At 38.9% G+C, this 19407-nt stretch overlaps 1 protein-coding gene across 7 annotated transcripts in view; it reads left to right on the top strand.

Moving 5' to 3' along the window:
• Window positions 1-19407, top strand: part of LOC121322020 (cell wall integrity and stress response component 4-like) — a 52754-nt gene that overhangs the window by 32186 nt on the left and 1161 nt on the right. For all 7 annotated transcript variants that reach the window (XM_041261504.1, XM_041261476.1, XM_041261494.1 and 4 more), the window contains 4 exons: window positions 5482-5550; window positions 10632-10733; window positions 11642-11666; window positions 15950-16005. In XM_041261504.1, coding sequence (XP_041117438.1) covers window positions 5482-5550; window positions 10632-10733; window positions 11642-11666; window positions 15950-16005 — 252 coding nt within the window. The remainder of the gene's footprint in view (window positions 1-5481; window positions 5551-10631; window positions 10734-11641; window positions 11667-15949; window positions 16006-19407) is intronic.

Below are 19407 nucleotides of genomic sequence, written 5' to 3' on the forward strand. Positions count from 1 at the left end.
TCTACTACAGACAATGACGCTCTGTGCGCGGTTCTCTCACTAGATGTTGATATTTACCTCTGTCTGCACTTTACTGTATCTACTAATTTAAACAATTTTCACTCAGGTAAAATCAGATTTGGACAACTGGTCATACTTCACTAATTCATTCCAGGCGCGCATCGCTAGAATTAAAATGAATGTGCTCCCACGGGTTAACTTTTCCAGCTCTATGCTCCCTTTATCTCCCCCAAGTGGATACTAGGACAAACTTCATTCCCTGACTTCCAAATTTATCTGGAGAGAAAAATGACCCCATATCAAACCTTCTACTTTGCAATATGAAAAAGTATCAGGAGGTTTATCCCTTCCAAATTTCAAATTGTACTTTTGGTCATTTGTATTACGCCCACTTACTGTTTGGTTAAATCCCAACATGTTTGCTTCATGGCGACTATTGGAGGAAAAAATAGTCCATATAGATTACAAGACTTGATTTACTCAAACATCTCTATTAGGCAATGAAAATTAAAGTTTGGTCCAATAATTAATCAGTTAATATCAATCTGGCATGCTATGGAAAAACACACAAACTCTCAACTTAAATGGCACTCGTGTATGCCTATATTTCTTAACTTTGTGCTCCTGTCGGGGGGTCGACCCTTCTCTTTTCCTCCTTGGAGGAATACACACCCTTGCTGATATTTCTGAGGCTGGCTATCTGCGCTCGTTCCAGGACCTACAACAGACACACATCATACAGGGTTCTTACCTTTTTTTTTTTTTTTACCTTCGGCTCCACTCAGCTATGGGGTTCCCTGGGGGACAATACTACCATCACTTCCAATTCATAAAATACTAGATACAGGGGGTAAAACAAAGGGGATGGTTACTTCATTATACTCTCATTTTTTAAAACTTCATACAGACCATTAGCTATCTGTCCTATCTGGAACAGTGAACTAGCCCCCCATACTACAGAAACTAAATGGGATAACATCTGGTGCAATGTAGGCCTAGCAACCAAAAACTCTTATCACCAACTAATTCAATTTAATTTCCTTCACAGAACATATCTAACACCAAGCAGACGCTTTCAAATGAAACTTGTTCCCAGTCCTGTTTGCCCACTTTGGCGGGATGCTGCTATCCTTGTTAATCTTTGTCTGAATTAGCACCCTGAATTCACACTAGCTGAGACCTGAGACAGGGGAAATATAGTCACCTGGGGGGAGGGAGGGAGAGTAAGGAGGAAGGAAGGGAGAGGGTGGGTAAAGAGGAAGAGGGAGAGAGAGAACAGGCAGGGTAGGGTAAAAAACTAAAAACAACTTGGGGAATACTATATGGGTTACATTACTGTACTGTGTTTATTGTACTCCCCCCCCCCCCCCCCACCCCCCCCCCCCCCCCCCCCCCCCCCCCCAAATAAAACCCCCCAAAAAACATTCGATCAAAAAAACAACTTATTGGATAAATCAGAAAGAGTTTGAGTTTTTGTTTAACAAAAACCCAAGTATACCGGTGATTTATATCCTACCAAAGATTCACAAATCATTCATTGATCCCTCAGGTAGACCAGTTATTACGGGTAAGGGATCATTGACGGAATTTTTTAAATTAGTGGATTATTTTTTTATAGCCAATTGTATGAGGTCTTCCTTCATATATTTGTGACTCTTGGCACATGATAAATATTTTGGATAATTGTCCTGTAACAGACAATTTATCTGTGGTAACGCTTGATGTGACTAGCTGTCACAAAGACGACCGGACTGGGTGACGTCAGACCAGAAACAGGAAACAAACGACAGAGAGAGGTGGAGTTTGGTGGAGTTGAGTGAATGGTTTCGCTCAGCATTTAGTAAATAAACAGAACAGAAAATAAATGGTAACAAACAAAAACACAGGACACGGCACTGGTAGCCAAAATAAACAGAAACAAAACAGACAAAACAAAACACGGTGAGCTTCTATTTTTCTTATCTTTTACAATTACCTCCATCTCCAATCCCGTTCTCCACTCACCGAACACACAACAACCCAGAGTGGGTGAAAACATGCAGCTTTTATGCCGCTGTACCGAGACTCGATTAGCAATCAGTCATTCAATTGGAGGCGTGGTACAACTACATGTGAATTAATAAAGTGCAATTCCCCGTGCTCACATATTATTACATTTTACTTGCACGTGAAGTACTGTGCAATCCTCGTGCCTAAATACAAATATACATTTTAAACATTTGTGTTACACAGACCCGTTTATATCCCATGTGTCAATGACTATACACCAGCATTAACACACAACACAAAATACACACAGGGGTGGGGCACTTTGCCACATATATCCCCCCCCCCCCCCCCAATGGCCACCTCCCCCCTTAAAATCCCAAAAGTCTCGCTCAAAGTCCTGGGCCAAGAACAGGGACTTTAAGGGGTTGATGGGCGGCAATTTTGCCAGTAGCCAGGCTGCTACTGGCCATGCTGTCAGCAGGCGTGCTGACAGTGGGGCAAATCTCTCCTCCCGCTGTACCACTGGCAGCGGAAATGCTCCCAGACTGACTCCCTCAGCCGGGGCAAGTCCAGCAGCGGAAAAGCTGCTGGGGTTGGTGGTCTCCAGACCTCCCCCAAGACCTGGGCAGCGAAACTGCTGCAGGGGAAGGTGGCCTCCTGACCGCTTCCTCCTTTATAGCCGGCAGCTCCCTCTGGGGGGAGTCCAGCTCTCAGAACTCCTGCAACGAAATTGCTGCGAGGGTGGTCTCCTGACCTCTCCCCTCTTTTTCATAGCCGGCAGCTCCCTCTGGTGGGGCTCCGGCCACACTGACCCCTGCGGCCAAGCACAGCTGTCTGCACCCAGCGACCTCAGGCAATGCGGACCGGCTGGCAACCCCAGGCGATGCTAGGCAGGCATCCTTGGGCGAAGCGAGGCAGGCATCCTTGGGATAAGCGAGGCAGGGAGTGAGGACAAGCTGGGGTGCGGGCGTTGGCCCTCTTCTCAGCCACTGCAGCCAGGTGATTCTTCCCCGTGCTCCCCTCAGCAGCCTATGCATGGGCTGCTGAGGACTGCCAGCATCTATTCCTGGTCCTTCTGGTACAGGGAGAGGCAGCTCCAGCTCCTCTCCTTGTGATGGTGGGGGAAGTGATACAAGCAGGCATTCATCCTCTGCTGGTGGGGGAAGTGATACCAGCAGACATTCATCCTCTGCTGGTGGAAAGGGACCCAGCAGGCATTCACCCTTTGCTGGTGGACGGGGACCCAGCAGGCATTCACCCTCTGCTGGTGGAGGTGGCAGAGGCAGAGGCAGCTCCTGCAGCTCTGCTCCTGCTGGTGGAGGTGGCAGAGGCAGAGGCAGCTCCTGCTGCTCTGCTCCTGCTGGTGGGGGTGGCGGAGGCAGCGGCAGCATGTAGCCTCCTGGCGACGGAGGTGGGAGTGGCGTGTAGTCTACCCTTGTTTCAGGGGACTGGTGCGGCTCTCCCTCACTTGCAGGGGACTGGTGCGGCTCTCCCTCTCGAGGTGAAACCAGCAGGCATTCTTCCCCTGCTGGTGGTGATGGAAACAGCAGGCATTTTTCCTCTGCTAGTGGAGGTGGAAGCAGCTGTCCCTCGGGCTTTGGATTCCCGTGGTCCCCCCCCGTCTGGGCGCTGGACACTCACGGTCCCCCCGTCTGGGCGCTGGACAATCACGGTCCCCCCGTCAGGGCGCTGGACGCACGGGCTCCTTCCACTTGGGCATTAGTTCCCCCTCTGCATATTGTGTGGGGCATAGGGCCAACGTGTGCCCATATACCCCACAGCCGGGACACAACTCCGCCGCGAGGCACTGGAAAAAGGCCTTCAAGGTCCCTGACCTCCTCTTGCTGTTGCAGCTTTCCTCTCCGCCTTCTCCTTCTCCCCACCTTCCTCTCTTGGGCCAGTTCCTCCTCCTCATACTGGTGGAAGGGACAGTTGGTGAACAGATGGTCCTGGTCACAGAGGAGGCACCCCGGCGATGGCTTGTTAAATCGCCGTGGATGTCTGGCCATTAGGAACTACAGCAACCACAGTGACTTCTACATCTGGAGCCAGAATAACTCTGAATACAAGAGCCTCTGTGTCACAAATTAGTAGGTTTGATTTATTATTGCTCTATATTCAATGATAAAAGTATAGCAGCAGGCTGTGATACAGTAAAGGCATTGTAAAAGTACAATATTTGATACATTACCTACAATTGTGTCAACTGATCTAACTACCTATTCAGACTTCTTTGGGCCTTATGTATTATAGATATCAGACTTGTTATCTTACTTCACATTATTTATAAACATGTACCTTCACCAATAATTCCATTGTACACATTTAACCCAGATCTCACCTGTATCATTAAATTAACTACTGATTTTTTATTTTTTTGTTTGTTTATTACTCACAGTTTGTTATCAATAATACATGTAATATGTGGATATTAACTGACCTGACTCCACAGACAGGTCCACTTAATTCTGGGTGCTTATTGATTTGCTTCATCAATGTGTACATATAGTTGCTAATTTCTGTTTTGTTCTCCAATGGAAGTGGCAGTGATACAACCAACCATGAACCATTTACAGATAATTCCATGAAGTCTATACCACCACTGTATTTGAAATTGTGTTACTTAAAGAGCACCTTGGTACAGGCATGTATACTTCTTTTTTAGATTCACTCTGTATATCTTTTTTGTTGCACCTATCAAATCCTGATGACTGAAAAAATTGTAAAGCCTGGTGACCTCAAAAGGGCTCTTGAACATGTATGTTACACAAGATTGTTGCAGGAGGACAGGCTAATAGTTACAGTCTTCCCTGTCAATGTAATAAATGCCACAAGTGTTCTATGTGGTATTCCATGCCAATGTATTTATTACATCCACCGGGGAGTGTTGCAGGGGGACAGGTTAATAGTAACAGGTTAATATCAACCAAGTAGCTGTTTAATAGTGGTTCTGATTGTTTTAGCGTATTGAGCTGAGTTTGCTATTTGCCAAACTGGACCAAAAAGCCTTAGTGGACAGGTGCTTGGTTCTACAGTCGTAACTGCTGCATACCCCTAGCTTCAAACTGACAATAAAGACTGAAAAACAAAAGAGATCATGAGCCAAAGGAACTCAAGAGAAGGATGTTAAGCTAAAGGTTAAAAATAAGTTTTAAAAGCTTTGCCAATGTACTCCAATAAGCACTTTACACTTTGTTTGTGTTTTTGTTGTTGTTGTTGTTATTGTTTGTTACGTGTCATGTAATAGTTAACTTATTTTTCCCTTTAATGCAGTTTATAATTTTTTTGCAAATTAACCCTTGTTTAAAAGCTGAATTGTAAAACTACAGTCACTCCTCAAAGTCTGTGTTAAATGTGACACAAAAATGCATAAAGTGATCTTTCTGTTTGTACTTTCTATCTAGTATTTCCCAAATTATTATTGTATTTTTAAAAAAGACAGCAGGTGGATGTGCAAGAAATAAGAAAAGCTGTTATTATGTTTTTATACAGCTGTGGGTAATAAATACAGAGACAATTCTGAACCTACATCACTCTCAACCACTCCCGCTGCAAACACTGGTATGTAGAGATTCTGTTTATTCCAAGTTTTATGACTTCAGGTGATGCTACACTCGCTAAATACATCATAAAGATCCAATATGGAGGGCAAAATAGGTGTTGCAATCCATCAGCCATGTTGGGGAGCACAGGATACTTATGCTGAGGTACAGGGCTGATCTGTAGGAAGAAGGGACTAATGATGTCAGCGGCACTAATAATAATAATGTTTTCATAGTTACAATAACTATTAGAATTACTGCAAATCAGTTTGTTGCATAGAAAAAACCTTGCTTTAAGACAATTTCACAATTAGGGCATCTAGTTATTTTAAAGTCCAGATTCAACATGCTATTATTGACATTAATGAAAGATAATCTCTAATAATAAGGCCACCCTGTATTCAGTATTTAGTTTGATTTTTTGTTTGGTACTGCAGTAACCAAGCCACCTTTCTCAAACAATTAGCAAAATTCCCCTTGGTGAAAAGCAAATTGTAATACTAGTCACTCCCCACAGTCTCTATTAAATGGGACACAAAACACACAGACTGTGTGGTCAGTCATTTAACACGTAACCTGATGAGTTTAGTAAAACTGAGTGGATAGAAATCCAGAGACAATACTGTATCTACAACAGTCTTGATCACTACTGTGTCAGCCAATGGGATGAAGTGCTGTCACCACGATAGGCGTTTTTTCTCCTTTGACAAATAAAAAATACATTCAATGTAGGGTGTTATAAATAGTCTTTCTTTCAGAATTTTTTTTCTAACAATTTGTTGTAAAGCATTTGAGAAAATAAGAAAGCAAAATCCATAATTTTAGACTTTTTTGTCTAAGATTTCACGAAGTTTATTTTTGATATACTTTTCAAACTGCTGAACTGCAACTACAGAGTGAGTGGCAGCTGCTAAGTTCAGTTAGAATGTGTACGAATCTGATTCGTACACATTTTTTATCACATGATGAAGACCAAATGCTTTGAGATATTGATATTGACTTTACATTAGCTATATACATTGTACTAAATGAAGTGGAATTATATATATATATATATATATATATATATATATATATATATATATATATATATATACACACACACTGCTGTGACCTCTACATCTACAACAAGCACACCTGCATCGGTAGGCTGCTGTTATTCAGAATGTTATTCTTTTTGTATATATTGCAGGGAATGTCCCCAATCCTACACTTTCAACAACGACAAGCGACACTCAAACAAGCAATGATAAGCTTTTACTAAGTTCATTTTTAGTATTTTATATACTTTTCAAAACTGCTGAGCTGCAATAAAAACTAGCAAGGGAATGGTAAGGCCATCCTGTAATTCAGTCCAGAAAAATGAAAATGTTATCATGTTCAAAAAACAGGTTATACACATGAAAGTAAAATGGGTGTAACCAGCTTATTAGGTACACTCTCTTACAGATTTTTGTCATAAATGACAAGAATCTTTGGTATGGTTGGTTATGTGTGACAATTAAGAGGTTTTATTTTTTTGTAGCCACTATGCAATTGGGAATGTCACCTGCATATATAGTTTAGATTCAGGTTATTTATACACGGAGACAAATATATCTAGAACTTAGTTTATTCCAGATGCCTGCAAAACAAATTAAAAGAAAGTCACCTAAAATGAATAAGAAAATAAAACAATTAAAACTAAACCCTAAAATAGACAACTAACTACAACCTATTAAAATACATTTAAAGTCCTGGCCAAATTGCACTGCTGAGCAATGCTCGTCTTCGCTCTCGTTTCGATCCACATAGGCCACTTCTTGTCTCAGCAGGGACAGGGAATGACGCGTTGCATTAAAACTAAAATAGAACCACCAACAACAAAATGCAGCATTGTGGCCTCTAAGAGTTTAAAAACACACGCAAAAAAATAAATAAATAAAAAGTTTAAAATCCAATCTTAATTCTGAACTGATTACACTAGCATTTTTATACCGGTATCGTTGCGGAACCATACCGAAACATCTGTCCAGACTGGAGTTCTTATCGGTGTCATACCGATATAACTGTATCGGTACAAAACTCAAAAAGAGCAGGTACGACTCAGAATAGCTTAAGTGTGGATAGGTAAACCGACACGCTATCGACATGGTATTGACACAGTTAAGTCGATATTCTGAAGCATGTGCACGTCTTGCTTTAGAGTTTAAATACTTTAAAAAGCTTTACATTGTACGTTGAGCTGCAGTACTTTTATCATGGCTACACCAAAAAATGCCAAAATAAATAATCTCCACAAAATTAGTGATGATGACTATGAGGTAAAACATACTGCAGAGCAGTGCCACTCTAACATAAAACCCCTTGTGAGGGAATATCAAAAAGCAATAAATAAATAAATAAATAAATAAATAAATAAATAAATCCCTTCACAAAGCCGTGATAAAGCCCATTGTCTTTGCAACCTCATGCTTTTAAAGACAGATAATTGTTTTTGCCTATTTGTTTGTCTCATTCTTTCACATTCTGCTCCTCTCTTAATAATGATTGACCACCGAAACAAAATACTGTACGTGGACTGGACTGCAAAACACTGTACTATAAGAGCAAATACATTTATAACAGATGTGACAGCAGTCGTCATGGAAACGAGTTCACAACCCGAACACTGTCGATGTGAACATACTTGAATGTGGATATTGCCGGTATATCGCAACTGTATCGGTACTGTAACGGTATTGAAAAGTGAGTTAGAAAGTGTTTTTGTACCGGTATATTCCAAACCAGTGGTCCTCAAAGTAAATTAGGCATTGATCTCACTTGGCTGTTTGCCAACCGCAATATATATATATATATATATATATATATATATATATATATATACACACACACACACACACACACACACACACACACACACACACACACACACACACACACACACACTTTAGAGTTTTAGTGGGGTTATTCTTGGCTAACTCTAATAAGGCATGTCTAATAATATCATGTTTACACAGATAACCGTGAATAAACTAAAAAAAAGTGTTGATAGCGTCTCCCTTTGTTTCAATTTGACAAATTTGTCAGCACTTCTCTGTTTTAAAGATCGCTCGTCTTCAGTACAATTATTCAGAGAAAGTTGATTCGTAAATAAATATACTACAGAGAATATAAAAAATACAGAGAGAAATTTTAAATACTGAAATGTATTATTTCTCAATAGCAGTCAGCGAAATTCAGTGCTTAATCGGCATATTAACACCCACCTCTGCTCACGAATGATTGGACAGCTGTCAGATCTTTCATTTTCCCTTTGGCTACCCACTCACCTTTAATTTTTATGCAGAATACCGTGAACGGCCTCTGCTTGCTTATGATTAGACAGTTGCGTAAAACTTGGTAGATATTTGACTCTCCTATTGGCTAAACTTACAGTCGTTACCTGCACCTGAAACAGACACAGTTTTTGCCCCACCCAGCTAACTTATGATTTGGTTACCGCAGAGACAATGCAGATATTCAATTGATTGATCGTATCGCAAAAGCCATTCGGAAAAAACAAATAAATGTCGACTACGTACAAGCACAGAATTATTCCGGGCTTAAAAGGCATGTCATATGCAGACAGGCTAAAAGAATTGAATCTGTTCAGTCTTGAACAAAGAAGACTACGTGGCGACCTAATTCAAGCATTCAAAATTCTAAAAGGTATTGACAGTGTCGACCCAAGGGACTTTTTCAGCCTGAAAAAAGAAACAAGGACCAGGGGTCACAAATGGAGTTTAGAAAAAGGGGCATTCAGAACAGAAAATAGGAGACACTTTTTTACACAGAGAATTGTGAGGGTCTGGAATCAACTCCCCAGTAATGTTGTTGAAGCTGACACCCTGGGATCCTTCAAGAAGCTGCTTGATGAGATTTTGGGATCAATAAGCTACTAACAACCAAACGAGCAAGATGGGCCGAATGGCCTCCTCTCGTTTGTAAACTTTCTTATGTTCTTATGTTCTTATAAGCGAGCAGCACTATCAACATACTGCTGTGGCGCTTTTGTGTGAAAACGTGTTTAAAGCTTCTTTATTTTCCCACGCTACAACCCGCCAGAAATGTGTTCACGACCCATAATTTAAGAACAGCTGCCGCGGGCATGACGCCTGGCTTCGCGGGTACGAATTTGCCCGCGGGCACGACTTTAAGGACCAATGTTCTAGACCGAAATAAACTGTATTAGTATCGTACCGATACAACTGCGCGACTCCCCCTGACAGATTCATAGAGCCCCGCTAGAGCACACAGGTTCCCTACACCTCTTCTATCAATCGGTCCGCCCGTCTGTCTGTGGTGCCGCAGCTGCTCCGCTGTCAGATGTGCCCGCCTGTTCAGTTAGGAATCTGTAGGTTAAAACCGTTGTTGTATACAATATTTCCCACCGTACACATTTTTCCACCCCAACTTCAGGTTCCGTCGCAGGATTTGATATCACAATAGCGAAAAGATACGCTATTTATTAATATTAATATTAAAATCGCCATAGCGCATATATATATATATATATATATATATATATATTATATATATAGATATATATATATATATATAGATAATATATATATATATCAATAAATAGACAGTGTTAAGCTTAAAAACGCAATAAAACGTAATTTAACATGAAAATGTTGTCTGTGCTGTTAATTATATATTGTAGCAATCTCAGTTCCCGCGGGCAGGCGCATCACACAGGGCGAGGCAATCCACATAGAGGCGGAGGGCGGGCGCGAACCCGGGGCCTCCCACTAAAACACATTGCGGATACCGCTGTATAAAGAACGGGCTCTTTTGTGAAATAGTTTCAATGGCCAATTGGTGATCAGTTGCAGTTCTTGCGTGGCAAGTCCGTTATACAAATTAAAGTACAACAAATGAAAAACACAGTCAATTAAAACAATAATAAAGAAAATCAAAGTCTCATGTGTGAATCATAATTGATTAAGTGAAAAATAAATCAAAGTAAATTAAGTGGTTAAATAAAAAGAATAAAAAGTGCTAAATTAACTATTCTTGTCACACATGTGACACATAAGTAATCTTGTGACACTTGTTTTTTCTTTTTTCTTGCAGATAAAAAAATCTTGTGGGTAATGCTGCCCGTGCTGATTGCATTGGTGGGGATTGTTCTCATAGTAATGAAATTTAAATGCTTCACACACACAAACAACCAAGGTATTTGTATTTCGTTTTTGGGGGTGGGGATTAGTGTAATTCTGGTTTCCAAATACCTGAACCCATGAAAAACATTGTAGAATCTCCAACCTTTGTTTTCTTGGATATATTAAACAAGCAGCAACCAATGTATAAGCTTCCAATAGAACTTGTATAACTCATGTTATAACAATGACGTTTACAACTTTAGGAATAAATCACATCGTCACTAACTAGCCAGGGTTTACATTTCCGTCAGAAAGGACTTATTTTACAGTGTACTGTTTTTTTTTTTTTTTTTTTTTTTTTTTTTTTTTTTTTTTTTTTATAGCAGGAACATGGTTAAAATTGAGGAAATAGAATAGAATAGAGAAAAATAGAACCAACGGCTGTAAGGGGGACTGCACATATTATCCAGTACACAACAGGAACCCTCTTAAAAGGAAGCGACAAGCAGAGGACTGAGATTAAAACGGTAGAAGGCTGTTTGGTAACTGTTGTTAATAGGGTTTATAAAACCCAGTTCTGCCTACCGTGTGCATTCACGGAAACATACCCACACTACAGATATAGCTAAAAGTTTTGCCTTACCGATAATTTATATGGACAATTACAAAGCAGTATTTAATTTAATATGTTAAAGTAACATTATTCAGCAGGTTTCGTTCGACTTTATGAAGCAAATTGAGTTCATTTGACCATAGCTGTACACTGCAAGTGGTTTTTAGTAATTCAAGGTCTCATAAGTACTGTAACCTTAAGACTTTTAGAAAATTGTAGCAGTCACTTTGAAAATAATATCTTAATCTTACGTGATTACAATAAATTTGTGATACTTATCGAAAACAAATATAAAGCGTGTACCTTCCGGTACTGTATGTTGAAATAATCATACATTTCCAAATACTTTTTTTTTTTTTTTTTTACAGATGCATCAGAGAATGATACAGAAAAGTACGTTTAAACAGTTTTGTCATTTGGTTTGAAAAAAGATAATAATCTGCAGGCCTACTGCCATGGTTTTTGACAAATTATCAGCCTGCAACACCTTCTGGTGAGACAAAATAATTTCAAAACTATTAAGGCAAAAATAAATGTGTATAAATGTAATACATTTAACCAGTATGTGTTTATTGATTACTAATTGCTACAGATGTATTTTATTAAATATAACTGTCTAATGTAAGTGAAATGTAGTCACTGTTTAATTGTTTGTATGGAATGAGGAGGTCTCAGTCTCAGCACTCAGGATAATCTAGACTGTCTCTAAGCAACTACAAAGTAAAATGGTTAGGAAAATGTAAAGAACTTAGAATGATTTGAATCTACATGATCTTTAAAGTGCAGGGGTGGTGTTGGTGAAAAAACAAATCAATTAAAAATAAAAACCTGAAAAGTCTTCATTTGATAAGTATTCACCCCCTTTGCTATGACACTCCTCAATAAGCTCAGGTGCAACCAGTATCCTTCAGAATTAAAACAATAAGTTAAATGGAATCCATCTGTGTGCAATGAAAGTGGTTCACATGATTTCAGATTAAATTAATAATAATAATAATAATAATAATAATAATAATAATAATAATATAATAATAATAATAATAATAATAATAATAATAATAATAATAGTAAGAATAATAAAAATAATCTTTATTTTGTATAGCACCCTTAAAAGCAGTCATCTCAGACGCTTCACAATTAGTAGTACTGCAATAAATAAACATTATGCATAAAAGAAACACAAGGAGATAAAACAATTATAAAAATCATAAAAACACCTTTCTAAAAAAGTAAGTGTTTAAATTAACTTTAAAAACACTCAAAGAAGCTGAGTCCCTGATCTCTAGTGGAATAGGGTTCTATAATTTGGGGGCATAGCAACAGAAGGCCCTGTTGCCCATAGAGCGCAGGTGAGCAGGCGTGACACACAGCAGTCTGAGATCAGCAGAGTGGAGGTTGCAAGTAAAAAGATAAAAGATCTGACAGATAAGTTGGAGCTAGCCCATGAAGAGCCTTATATGTCAGCAATAAAATTTTAAAATCAATTCTAAACCTGATAGGCAGCCAGTGGAAGGCCTCCAAGACAGGAGTGATGTGATCTTTTAAGTGGGACGAGACAAAATTCTGACTCCAGAATTTTGAATGAACTGAATTTTAGTGAGGATGCTATTAGACAACCCAACAAGCAGGGCGTTACAGTAATCGATCCTGGAGAAAACAAAAGCATGAACCAGTTTTTCAGCTGTAGGGAGAGAAAGCATGGGACGTGGTCTGGCAATATTTCTAAGGTGAAAAAAAAGACACCATGACAGTATTCAGCACATGTGATTCAAAAGTTAACCCAGGATCGAAAATCACACCCAAATTTTTCATCTTAGATCTGAACTCAAACATGGTTCCATCAACAGACAGATTTAAAGTACTGGTTTTACTTAGCTGGTGGGGAGTACCTAACAGCATTACCTCAGTCTTGTCACAGTTAAGGTGTAAAAAATTTTGCGACATCCAATTTTTTATATCAGAGATATAGGCAGTCAAGGCAGAGACAGCAACATTGATATCAGGTTTAGAATTAATATAAATTTGAGTATTGTCTGCGTAAAAATGATAGTGTATGCCATGGGACCTTAAAATTTGGCCGAGGGGAAACATATAAATACTAAATAACAGGGGGCCGAGAATAGAGCCTTGCGAGACATCAGAAATTACTGGTCCAACTTCAGAACTAAACTCACCCAGGGAGATGTCCTGTTAGGTATGATCTAAACCAGTTAAGGGCAGTGCCAGAGAGACCAAATAAACTCTGTAATCTATCAAGTTGGATCTTGTGATTTACAGTGTCAAATGCCACACTACTATCCAATAAAGTACCTAAGTCAGCAGCCATTAACAGATCATTAGTGACTTTGACCAGGGCACTGTCAGTGCTATGAAGATGCCGGCAGCCAGATTGTAAGGGTTCACAAAGATTGTTAGCATTGACATGCCGGTTTAATTGCCTAGTGACAGCTAGTTCTAGAAGCTTAGCTAGAAGGGGCAAATTTGAAATGGGGTGAAAAATATTAAGATTATCCAAGGCCATATGAGGTTTTTTAGGCACAGGCATTACTGCAGCAGTTTTAAAAGCAACCGGAACCACACCAGAACTCAGGGACTCATTTATAATAATTAACACCAAGAGTAGCTCAAAACAGGACTGAAAAAGAACAGATGGGATAGGATCCAACAGACAACAGGTGGCTTTCATATGAAGGGCCAGGTCTGTAAGAGAATTAAGAGTGAGAGGTGTAAAACAGGATAGAAAGGACCCCACAAATCCAGACAGACCGAGAGACTGCAGGAGGAGTGTGAGAAGAGGTACTAATGTGTAGGTGGATATTGTCAATCTTAGACTTAAAAAACTCTAAGAAACAATTGCATAGCTGATGTGAAGCCGGTAATGTGGAGGGACAGTTATGCTTTAACAATCTATCAATAGTAGAGAACAAGTGTCTAGGATTATCTTGATTATTAGAAATAATATTTGAAAAATAGCTTGATCTGACAGCTGCCAAAGCAACCCTGTATTCAACCAAAGATTCCTTCCAGAAGTGTAGATGGAGCAGAATCCTACCATCTACACTCAATTTTACGACAGCCAGCCTTAAGAGAGCGCAGCTCCATGGTATATCATGGCGCACAGTGGGTGTAGGAGACGTACCTAGTCTTGACTGGGGCCAGGGAGTCTAAGGTATTAACTAAGGAGCTGTTGAAAGACTGCACCTTCTCATCCAATGTATTAGGAATAGGAAAGACAGAGAGTGAAGAAAAAACAGATTCAGAGAACTTAACATGATCAACAGAGCACCAGTTTCGAAAGTTGACTGTACATTTTGGAGCAGAAAGAGAGACAGTGAATTCTGATTCAAATAAAATGGCCAGATGATCAGATATTCCTAAATCTTAGTTACTCATGAAAGAAGCTGAAGGACAGTTAGTGATAATTAAATCCAGTATGTGGCCATTGTTGTGAGTTGGAGCATGGACTGTTTGCTTAAGGCCAAAACAGTCCAAGAGGGCTAGAAAATCCAGAAAGTACATCTGTCTCTGTAAGGTCCCACAGCTGGGTAGTGCATTCAAAGCAAAGATACTACCATGAAGACCAAGGAGCTTTCAAAACAACTCTGGGATAAAGTTGTGGAGGCACTGATCAGGGGAGGGGTGTAAAAAGATTTCAAAGGCATTGAATATCCCTTGGAGTACAGTCAAGTTGATCATTAAGAAGTGGAAGGCATACGGCACCCAGAATCTGCTTAGAGCAGGCCGTCCTGCCAAACTGAGCAGCCGGGTAAGAATGACATTGGTCAAAGAAGCCACCAAGAGGCCAATGACAACTCTGAAGGACCTACAGTGTTCTGTGGCTGAGATGAGAGAAACTGTCCATGTGTCAACAGTAGCTGAGGTACTCCACAAATCTGGCATGTATGGAAGAGTAGCAAGAAGGAAGCCATTTCTGAAAAAAGCCCATGTAAAATCCTGCTTAGAATTTGCAAAAAGGCATGTGGGAGACTCTAAAATGATGTGGCAAAAGATTCTGTGGTCTGAAACAAACATTGAAATATTCGGCCTAAATGCAAAGCATTATCTCTGACCAAACCCAAAACAGCACATCACCCAGGTTAACCCCAAAAGACTAACAGCTGTAATTGCTGTCAAAGGTGGTTCTACCAAGTATTAACTCAGGGGGTTGAATACTTACTTATCTAACCAAGACATTTCCATTTTTTTTTTTTTTTTTTCATTAACTGTTGTTTCACAATAAAAATGATGTTGCCTCTTCGAAGTGTTGATTGTAGGTTTTGTAAATCAAAAGAAAAAAAAAATCCAATTTAATGCATCAAGATTTCCGGTTGTAACATAACAAACTGTGGAAACGTCCAAGGGGGGTGAATACTTACTATAGGCACTGTAGAGCCTGACTTTTTATCATTTTTAAAACTGAGGGTCAATATACAAGTCCCGTTAGTTTCTGAATGGCACAAAACACAAGCATTGCCTTAATTATTTCCTGTTCTTTGAAAGGAGAATACAGTTGCTAATTTTACGAAACTAGAGCCAAACAAATAAGAAATCGAATTCATCTGTTCCTTGGCATGTCCATCAACTGAACAAGTAACTTTTGAACCACCCTTTATACTACAAGGAACACATGTATGTATTTTTTTTAAACTTTTTTTTTTTTTTTTTTTAAATTATAGTGTCTCTAAAGATGGTGTTATACTTCTTAGAATGAAGAAACCTGGTGAAGAAACTGGTAGGCACATGTGTTAGCTTTTCTTTACAGTGCCAGCATGCATTCTACTTTTCCACTCACTGTGTATAGTTTTCTACCACAGAAGACACTTCTTAGTTCAGTGGACATTTGTTATTGTGTTCTGTAACAAAGAGAGACAATAGCAAAATGTTTCTACTGAATAAATATTTGTAATGTTTTAACCCGTTCTTCATGTTCATATTCTAGTCAGTAATACAGGCTTGTTTTGAGTGTCGTAATGTATTGCAATACTGTATTTAATTGTACACTTTTTGAAAATCCCAAAGCGTAAGAAAATCTAACAATGCATGAAGCATTATTTATTTTTTGACAAATAATGAAGACAATTGTTACATTTTCTGGATAAAACAGAATCAGGGTTTAACTCGACTACCAATTCAGCAAGTTACTCATATATATATATATATATATATGGTGGACTGCTGGATAAAATGATCCATACCACAAAAAGGAAAGGATTATGGTAGGATCAAGCAAGACCATTAAATGAAAGTAAAAAATATGCTCACATGATTCAAGAATAAGGAGTAATACCTACCTTGCATTATCTTTGTACTGTTTGGTTTTTTTTTTCCCATATTCCTTGCGTGACCCAGTGATGGGGCAAGGATGAGTGGTCACGGTCAACACAAATTAATTATATTTTAAGTGTAGGGCAAACTCTTTTAATAACGCTAAATACGAAGTTGTGTGGTCCAGTGGCTATAGAAATGGGCTTGTAACCAGGAGGTCCACGGTTTAAATCCCACCTCAGCTGTAGCATTTTATTAGTCCTTAATTCAGTGGAAACACTGGCTCAAAAGTAACCTTTTCCTGGGTGCAGATAACACATTTTGTAAACATCAAAATGTAAAACACTATATAAAAATAAAAATAATATGGGTATTGAATGAAATGTAATGCATTTAGACTGTGGAAAATGGGAGGGAATGAAAAACAGGTTCCAATACAAAATAAACAAGTTATTTACACGTAAATAAACCACAAAAAAAAAAAAAATCCCCACTATTTACATGTGAGGGGGTCCTCCCCCCCATCATATACTTATGCCCCCTGGCATTATCCAGGCATAACTAGCATTTTTTCCCTTCCTTAACCTTTCATCATACTGGCATAGTTATTGCTTTTAACTTCATGGTCATTCGTGTCTGGCTTGATCTCAACATAAGCCTTGTGTTTCTTTGTTATGGGGAGTTCGGAAGGGCTAGGTGCCGGGCCGTGTTGGCTTAAGCCTGCAGGCTTTGTTATAAATAGCCAGGAGGCCAGTCTTCACATCTCCAGGGCAGTGAGTTTGGACTATAAGCACCTGTCAGAGAAAGGGTGAGCAATGCAAGCAATATTAAATCTATGAAAAATCAGGAAGATGTCACAGAGAACACAGATAAAGAAGCTTAAAATATGACTTTGAAGCTGAGCTACTGGCAAGTCGTCTACACAGCATCAGGATTTTTTTTTTCTTTGATGATAATCGTACTGCGATTTCATTCACAAATACCCTTTCATATTTTACTATTAGTATATTACCTGGTCACCACTGCCAGTAGCCTCAAAATGGTAGGCATAGACATCGCTAGGGCTTGTGCTGGATAAAGGGAGTGGAATTCAGTTTTCAGTGTGCCAAGAAAACCATTTAGTATGAAACATCATTACTTACCAAATATATAAATATGTAAGCAATACTGGTACCTCAATTTTTGCCCAGGCAAGCCTCTTTTTCTTATTTTGCCATCTTAGCAATGGCTTTCTTATTGTCACTCGACCTGTCAAACCTGCAGCTTGAAGCCTTCTCTTCACAGTTGAAACTGATACTTGTTTACTTTGATCAGTGTTAAGCTGTGCTTGAAGCTGGTGTCCTGTGAGCCGCCTATCACGCAAGCTGTTGACTCTCAGAAACTTGTCTTCTGATTCTGTTGTGGCTTTGGGTCTGCCAGACCTCTTTGTGTCAGAGTTTTCTCCAGTTTCCAAGTGCCTTTGATGGTGTAGGAAACTGTACTCACTGACACCTTGGCTTTCTTTGCAATTTCTCTAAAGGAAAGACCTACGCTTTTAAGGGTTATAATGGTCTGTCTGCCTTCCTTTGTTATTTGCCTTTTTCTCACCATTATGATAGCAATATATTACTTCCTGCTGTACAATACTGTCCAAATAATGCTTAAGAGGGTGTAGTAACACAGTCTGTTCCAACACTGCTTTTATACAGACAAAGGGTTTGTAAGTAATCAGCAAAAGTTGGGACACCTGTAGGAATTGTTAAGATCAACTTTCAAGGCTTAATTTACTTCCATTGCTGCAGAACAGCTGTAAGTTGTTAACCCATTACTTGTTCCCTGAAAAAGGCCTTTTTGTATAACTCTGAAATGTACATTATTTTTCAGTTTTTGTTAAACCTAAACTTTTTTTTGAACCTCTGGCAGTTTACTGCTTACCTTTGTACCATTTCAGGTTATTCACTGGACTTGAATGGCTTACATTTCAATAAAAACTGGAAAAATGGGGGTGTTCTAAAACTTTTGACCGGTAGTGTAGATATATTTAAGCTTATTTTATACAAATGTTAGCCCTCTTTGCAGCGATAACATTGCATACAGTTTCTCTCATTTTTCCATGATGTTTTCATGTTTTCTCATTATGTATTCCCCAATGCATACACACCCATTAAGTCAAAGGAAACAGCAGGCTTTTTATTTTCCTATTGTACTTTTCATGCAATGTCCAGCCAGTAGTTCACTTTTCAGCACGTGGGAGGTGTTTCCTGCTATTTGGCCATGCCACAGTGAGCATGCGGTGAAAGACAGACTTTCTCAAAAATGCTCTAGTTATTTATCTGCCATTACCTGCCTGGTCTGTTTAAAAAACTAAAGTGTGGTGCTACAAACATGTTCTTCAAAGTAGCTTCAAAATCATCGTTTTTTTTTTTTTTTTTTTTTTTTACTGTCATACTTTTTTTTTAAATTATATTTGCAATCATTCTTCATGATTCTTGCAGCAATGACTCGAACTACTGTGGGTTTTTGTTTGGTACTTTTTGTATAATCTGTGTCAAGGTGCTTATGCCTAGGTTCAGAAGATGCTACTCAGTTCTAGTTTCCTGCCAAAGACATACATTATGTAGATTAGATCAAATTGTCCTTATATTAATAAGCACCAGAACCATCTACAGTAGTTGTGAATTACCAGCAATACATTAGGAAATATGAAAGCTATCCTGGGGGCAAGGGGGGGATATATATATATATATATATATATATATATATATATATATATATATATATATATATATATATATATATATGTGTGTGTGTGTGTGTGTGTGTGTATATATATATATATATATATATATATATATATATATATATATATATATATATATAGTAATTGCAA

Source organism: Polyodon spathula, chromosome 1, assembly GCF_017654505.1.
Source record: "Polyodon spathula isolate WHYD16114869_AA chromosome 1, ASM1765450v1, whole genome shotgun sequence".
Taxonomy (NCBI): domain Eukaryota; kingdom Metazoa; phylum Chordata; class Actinopteri; order Acipenseriformes; family Polyodontidae; genus Polyodon; species Polyodon spathula.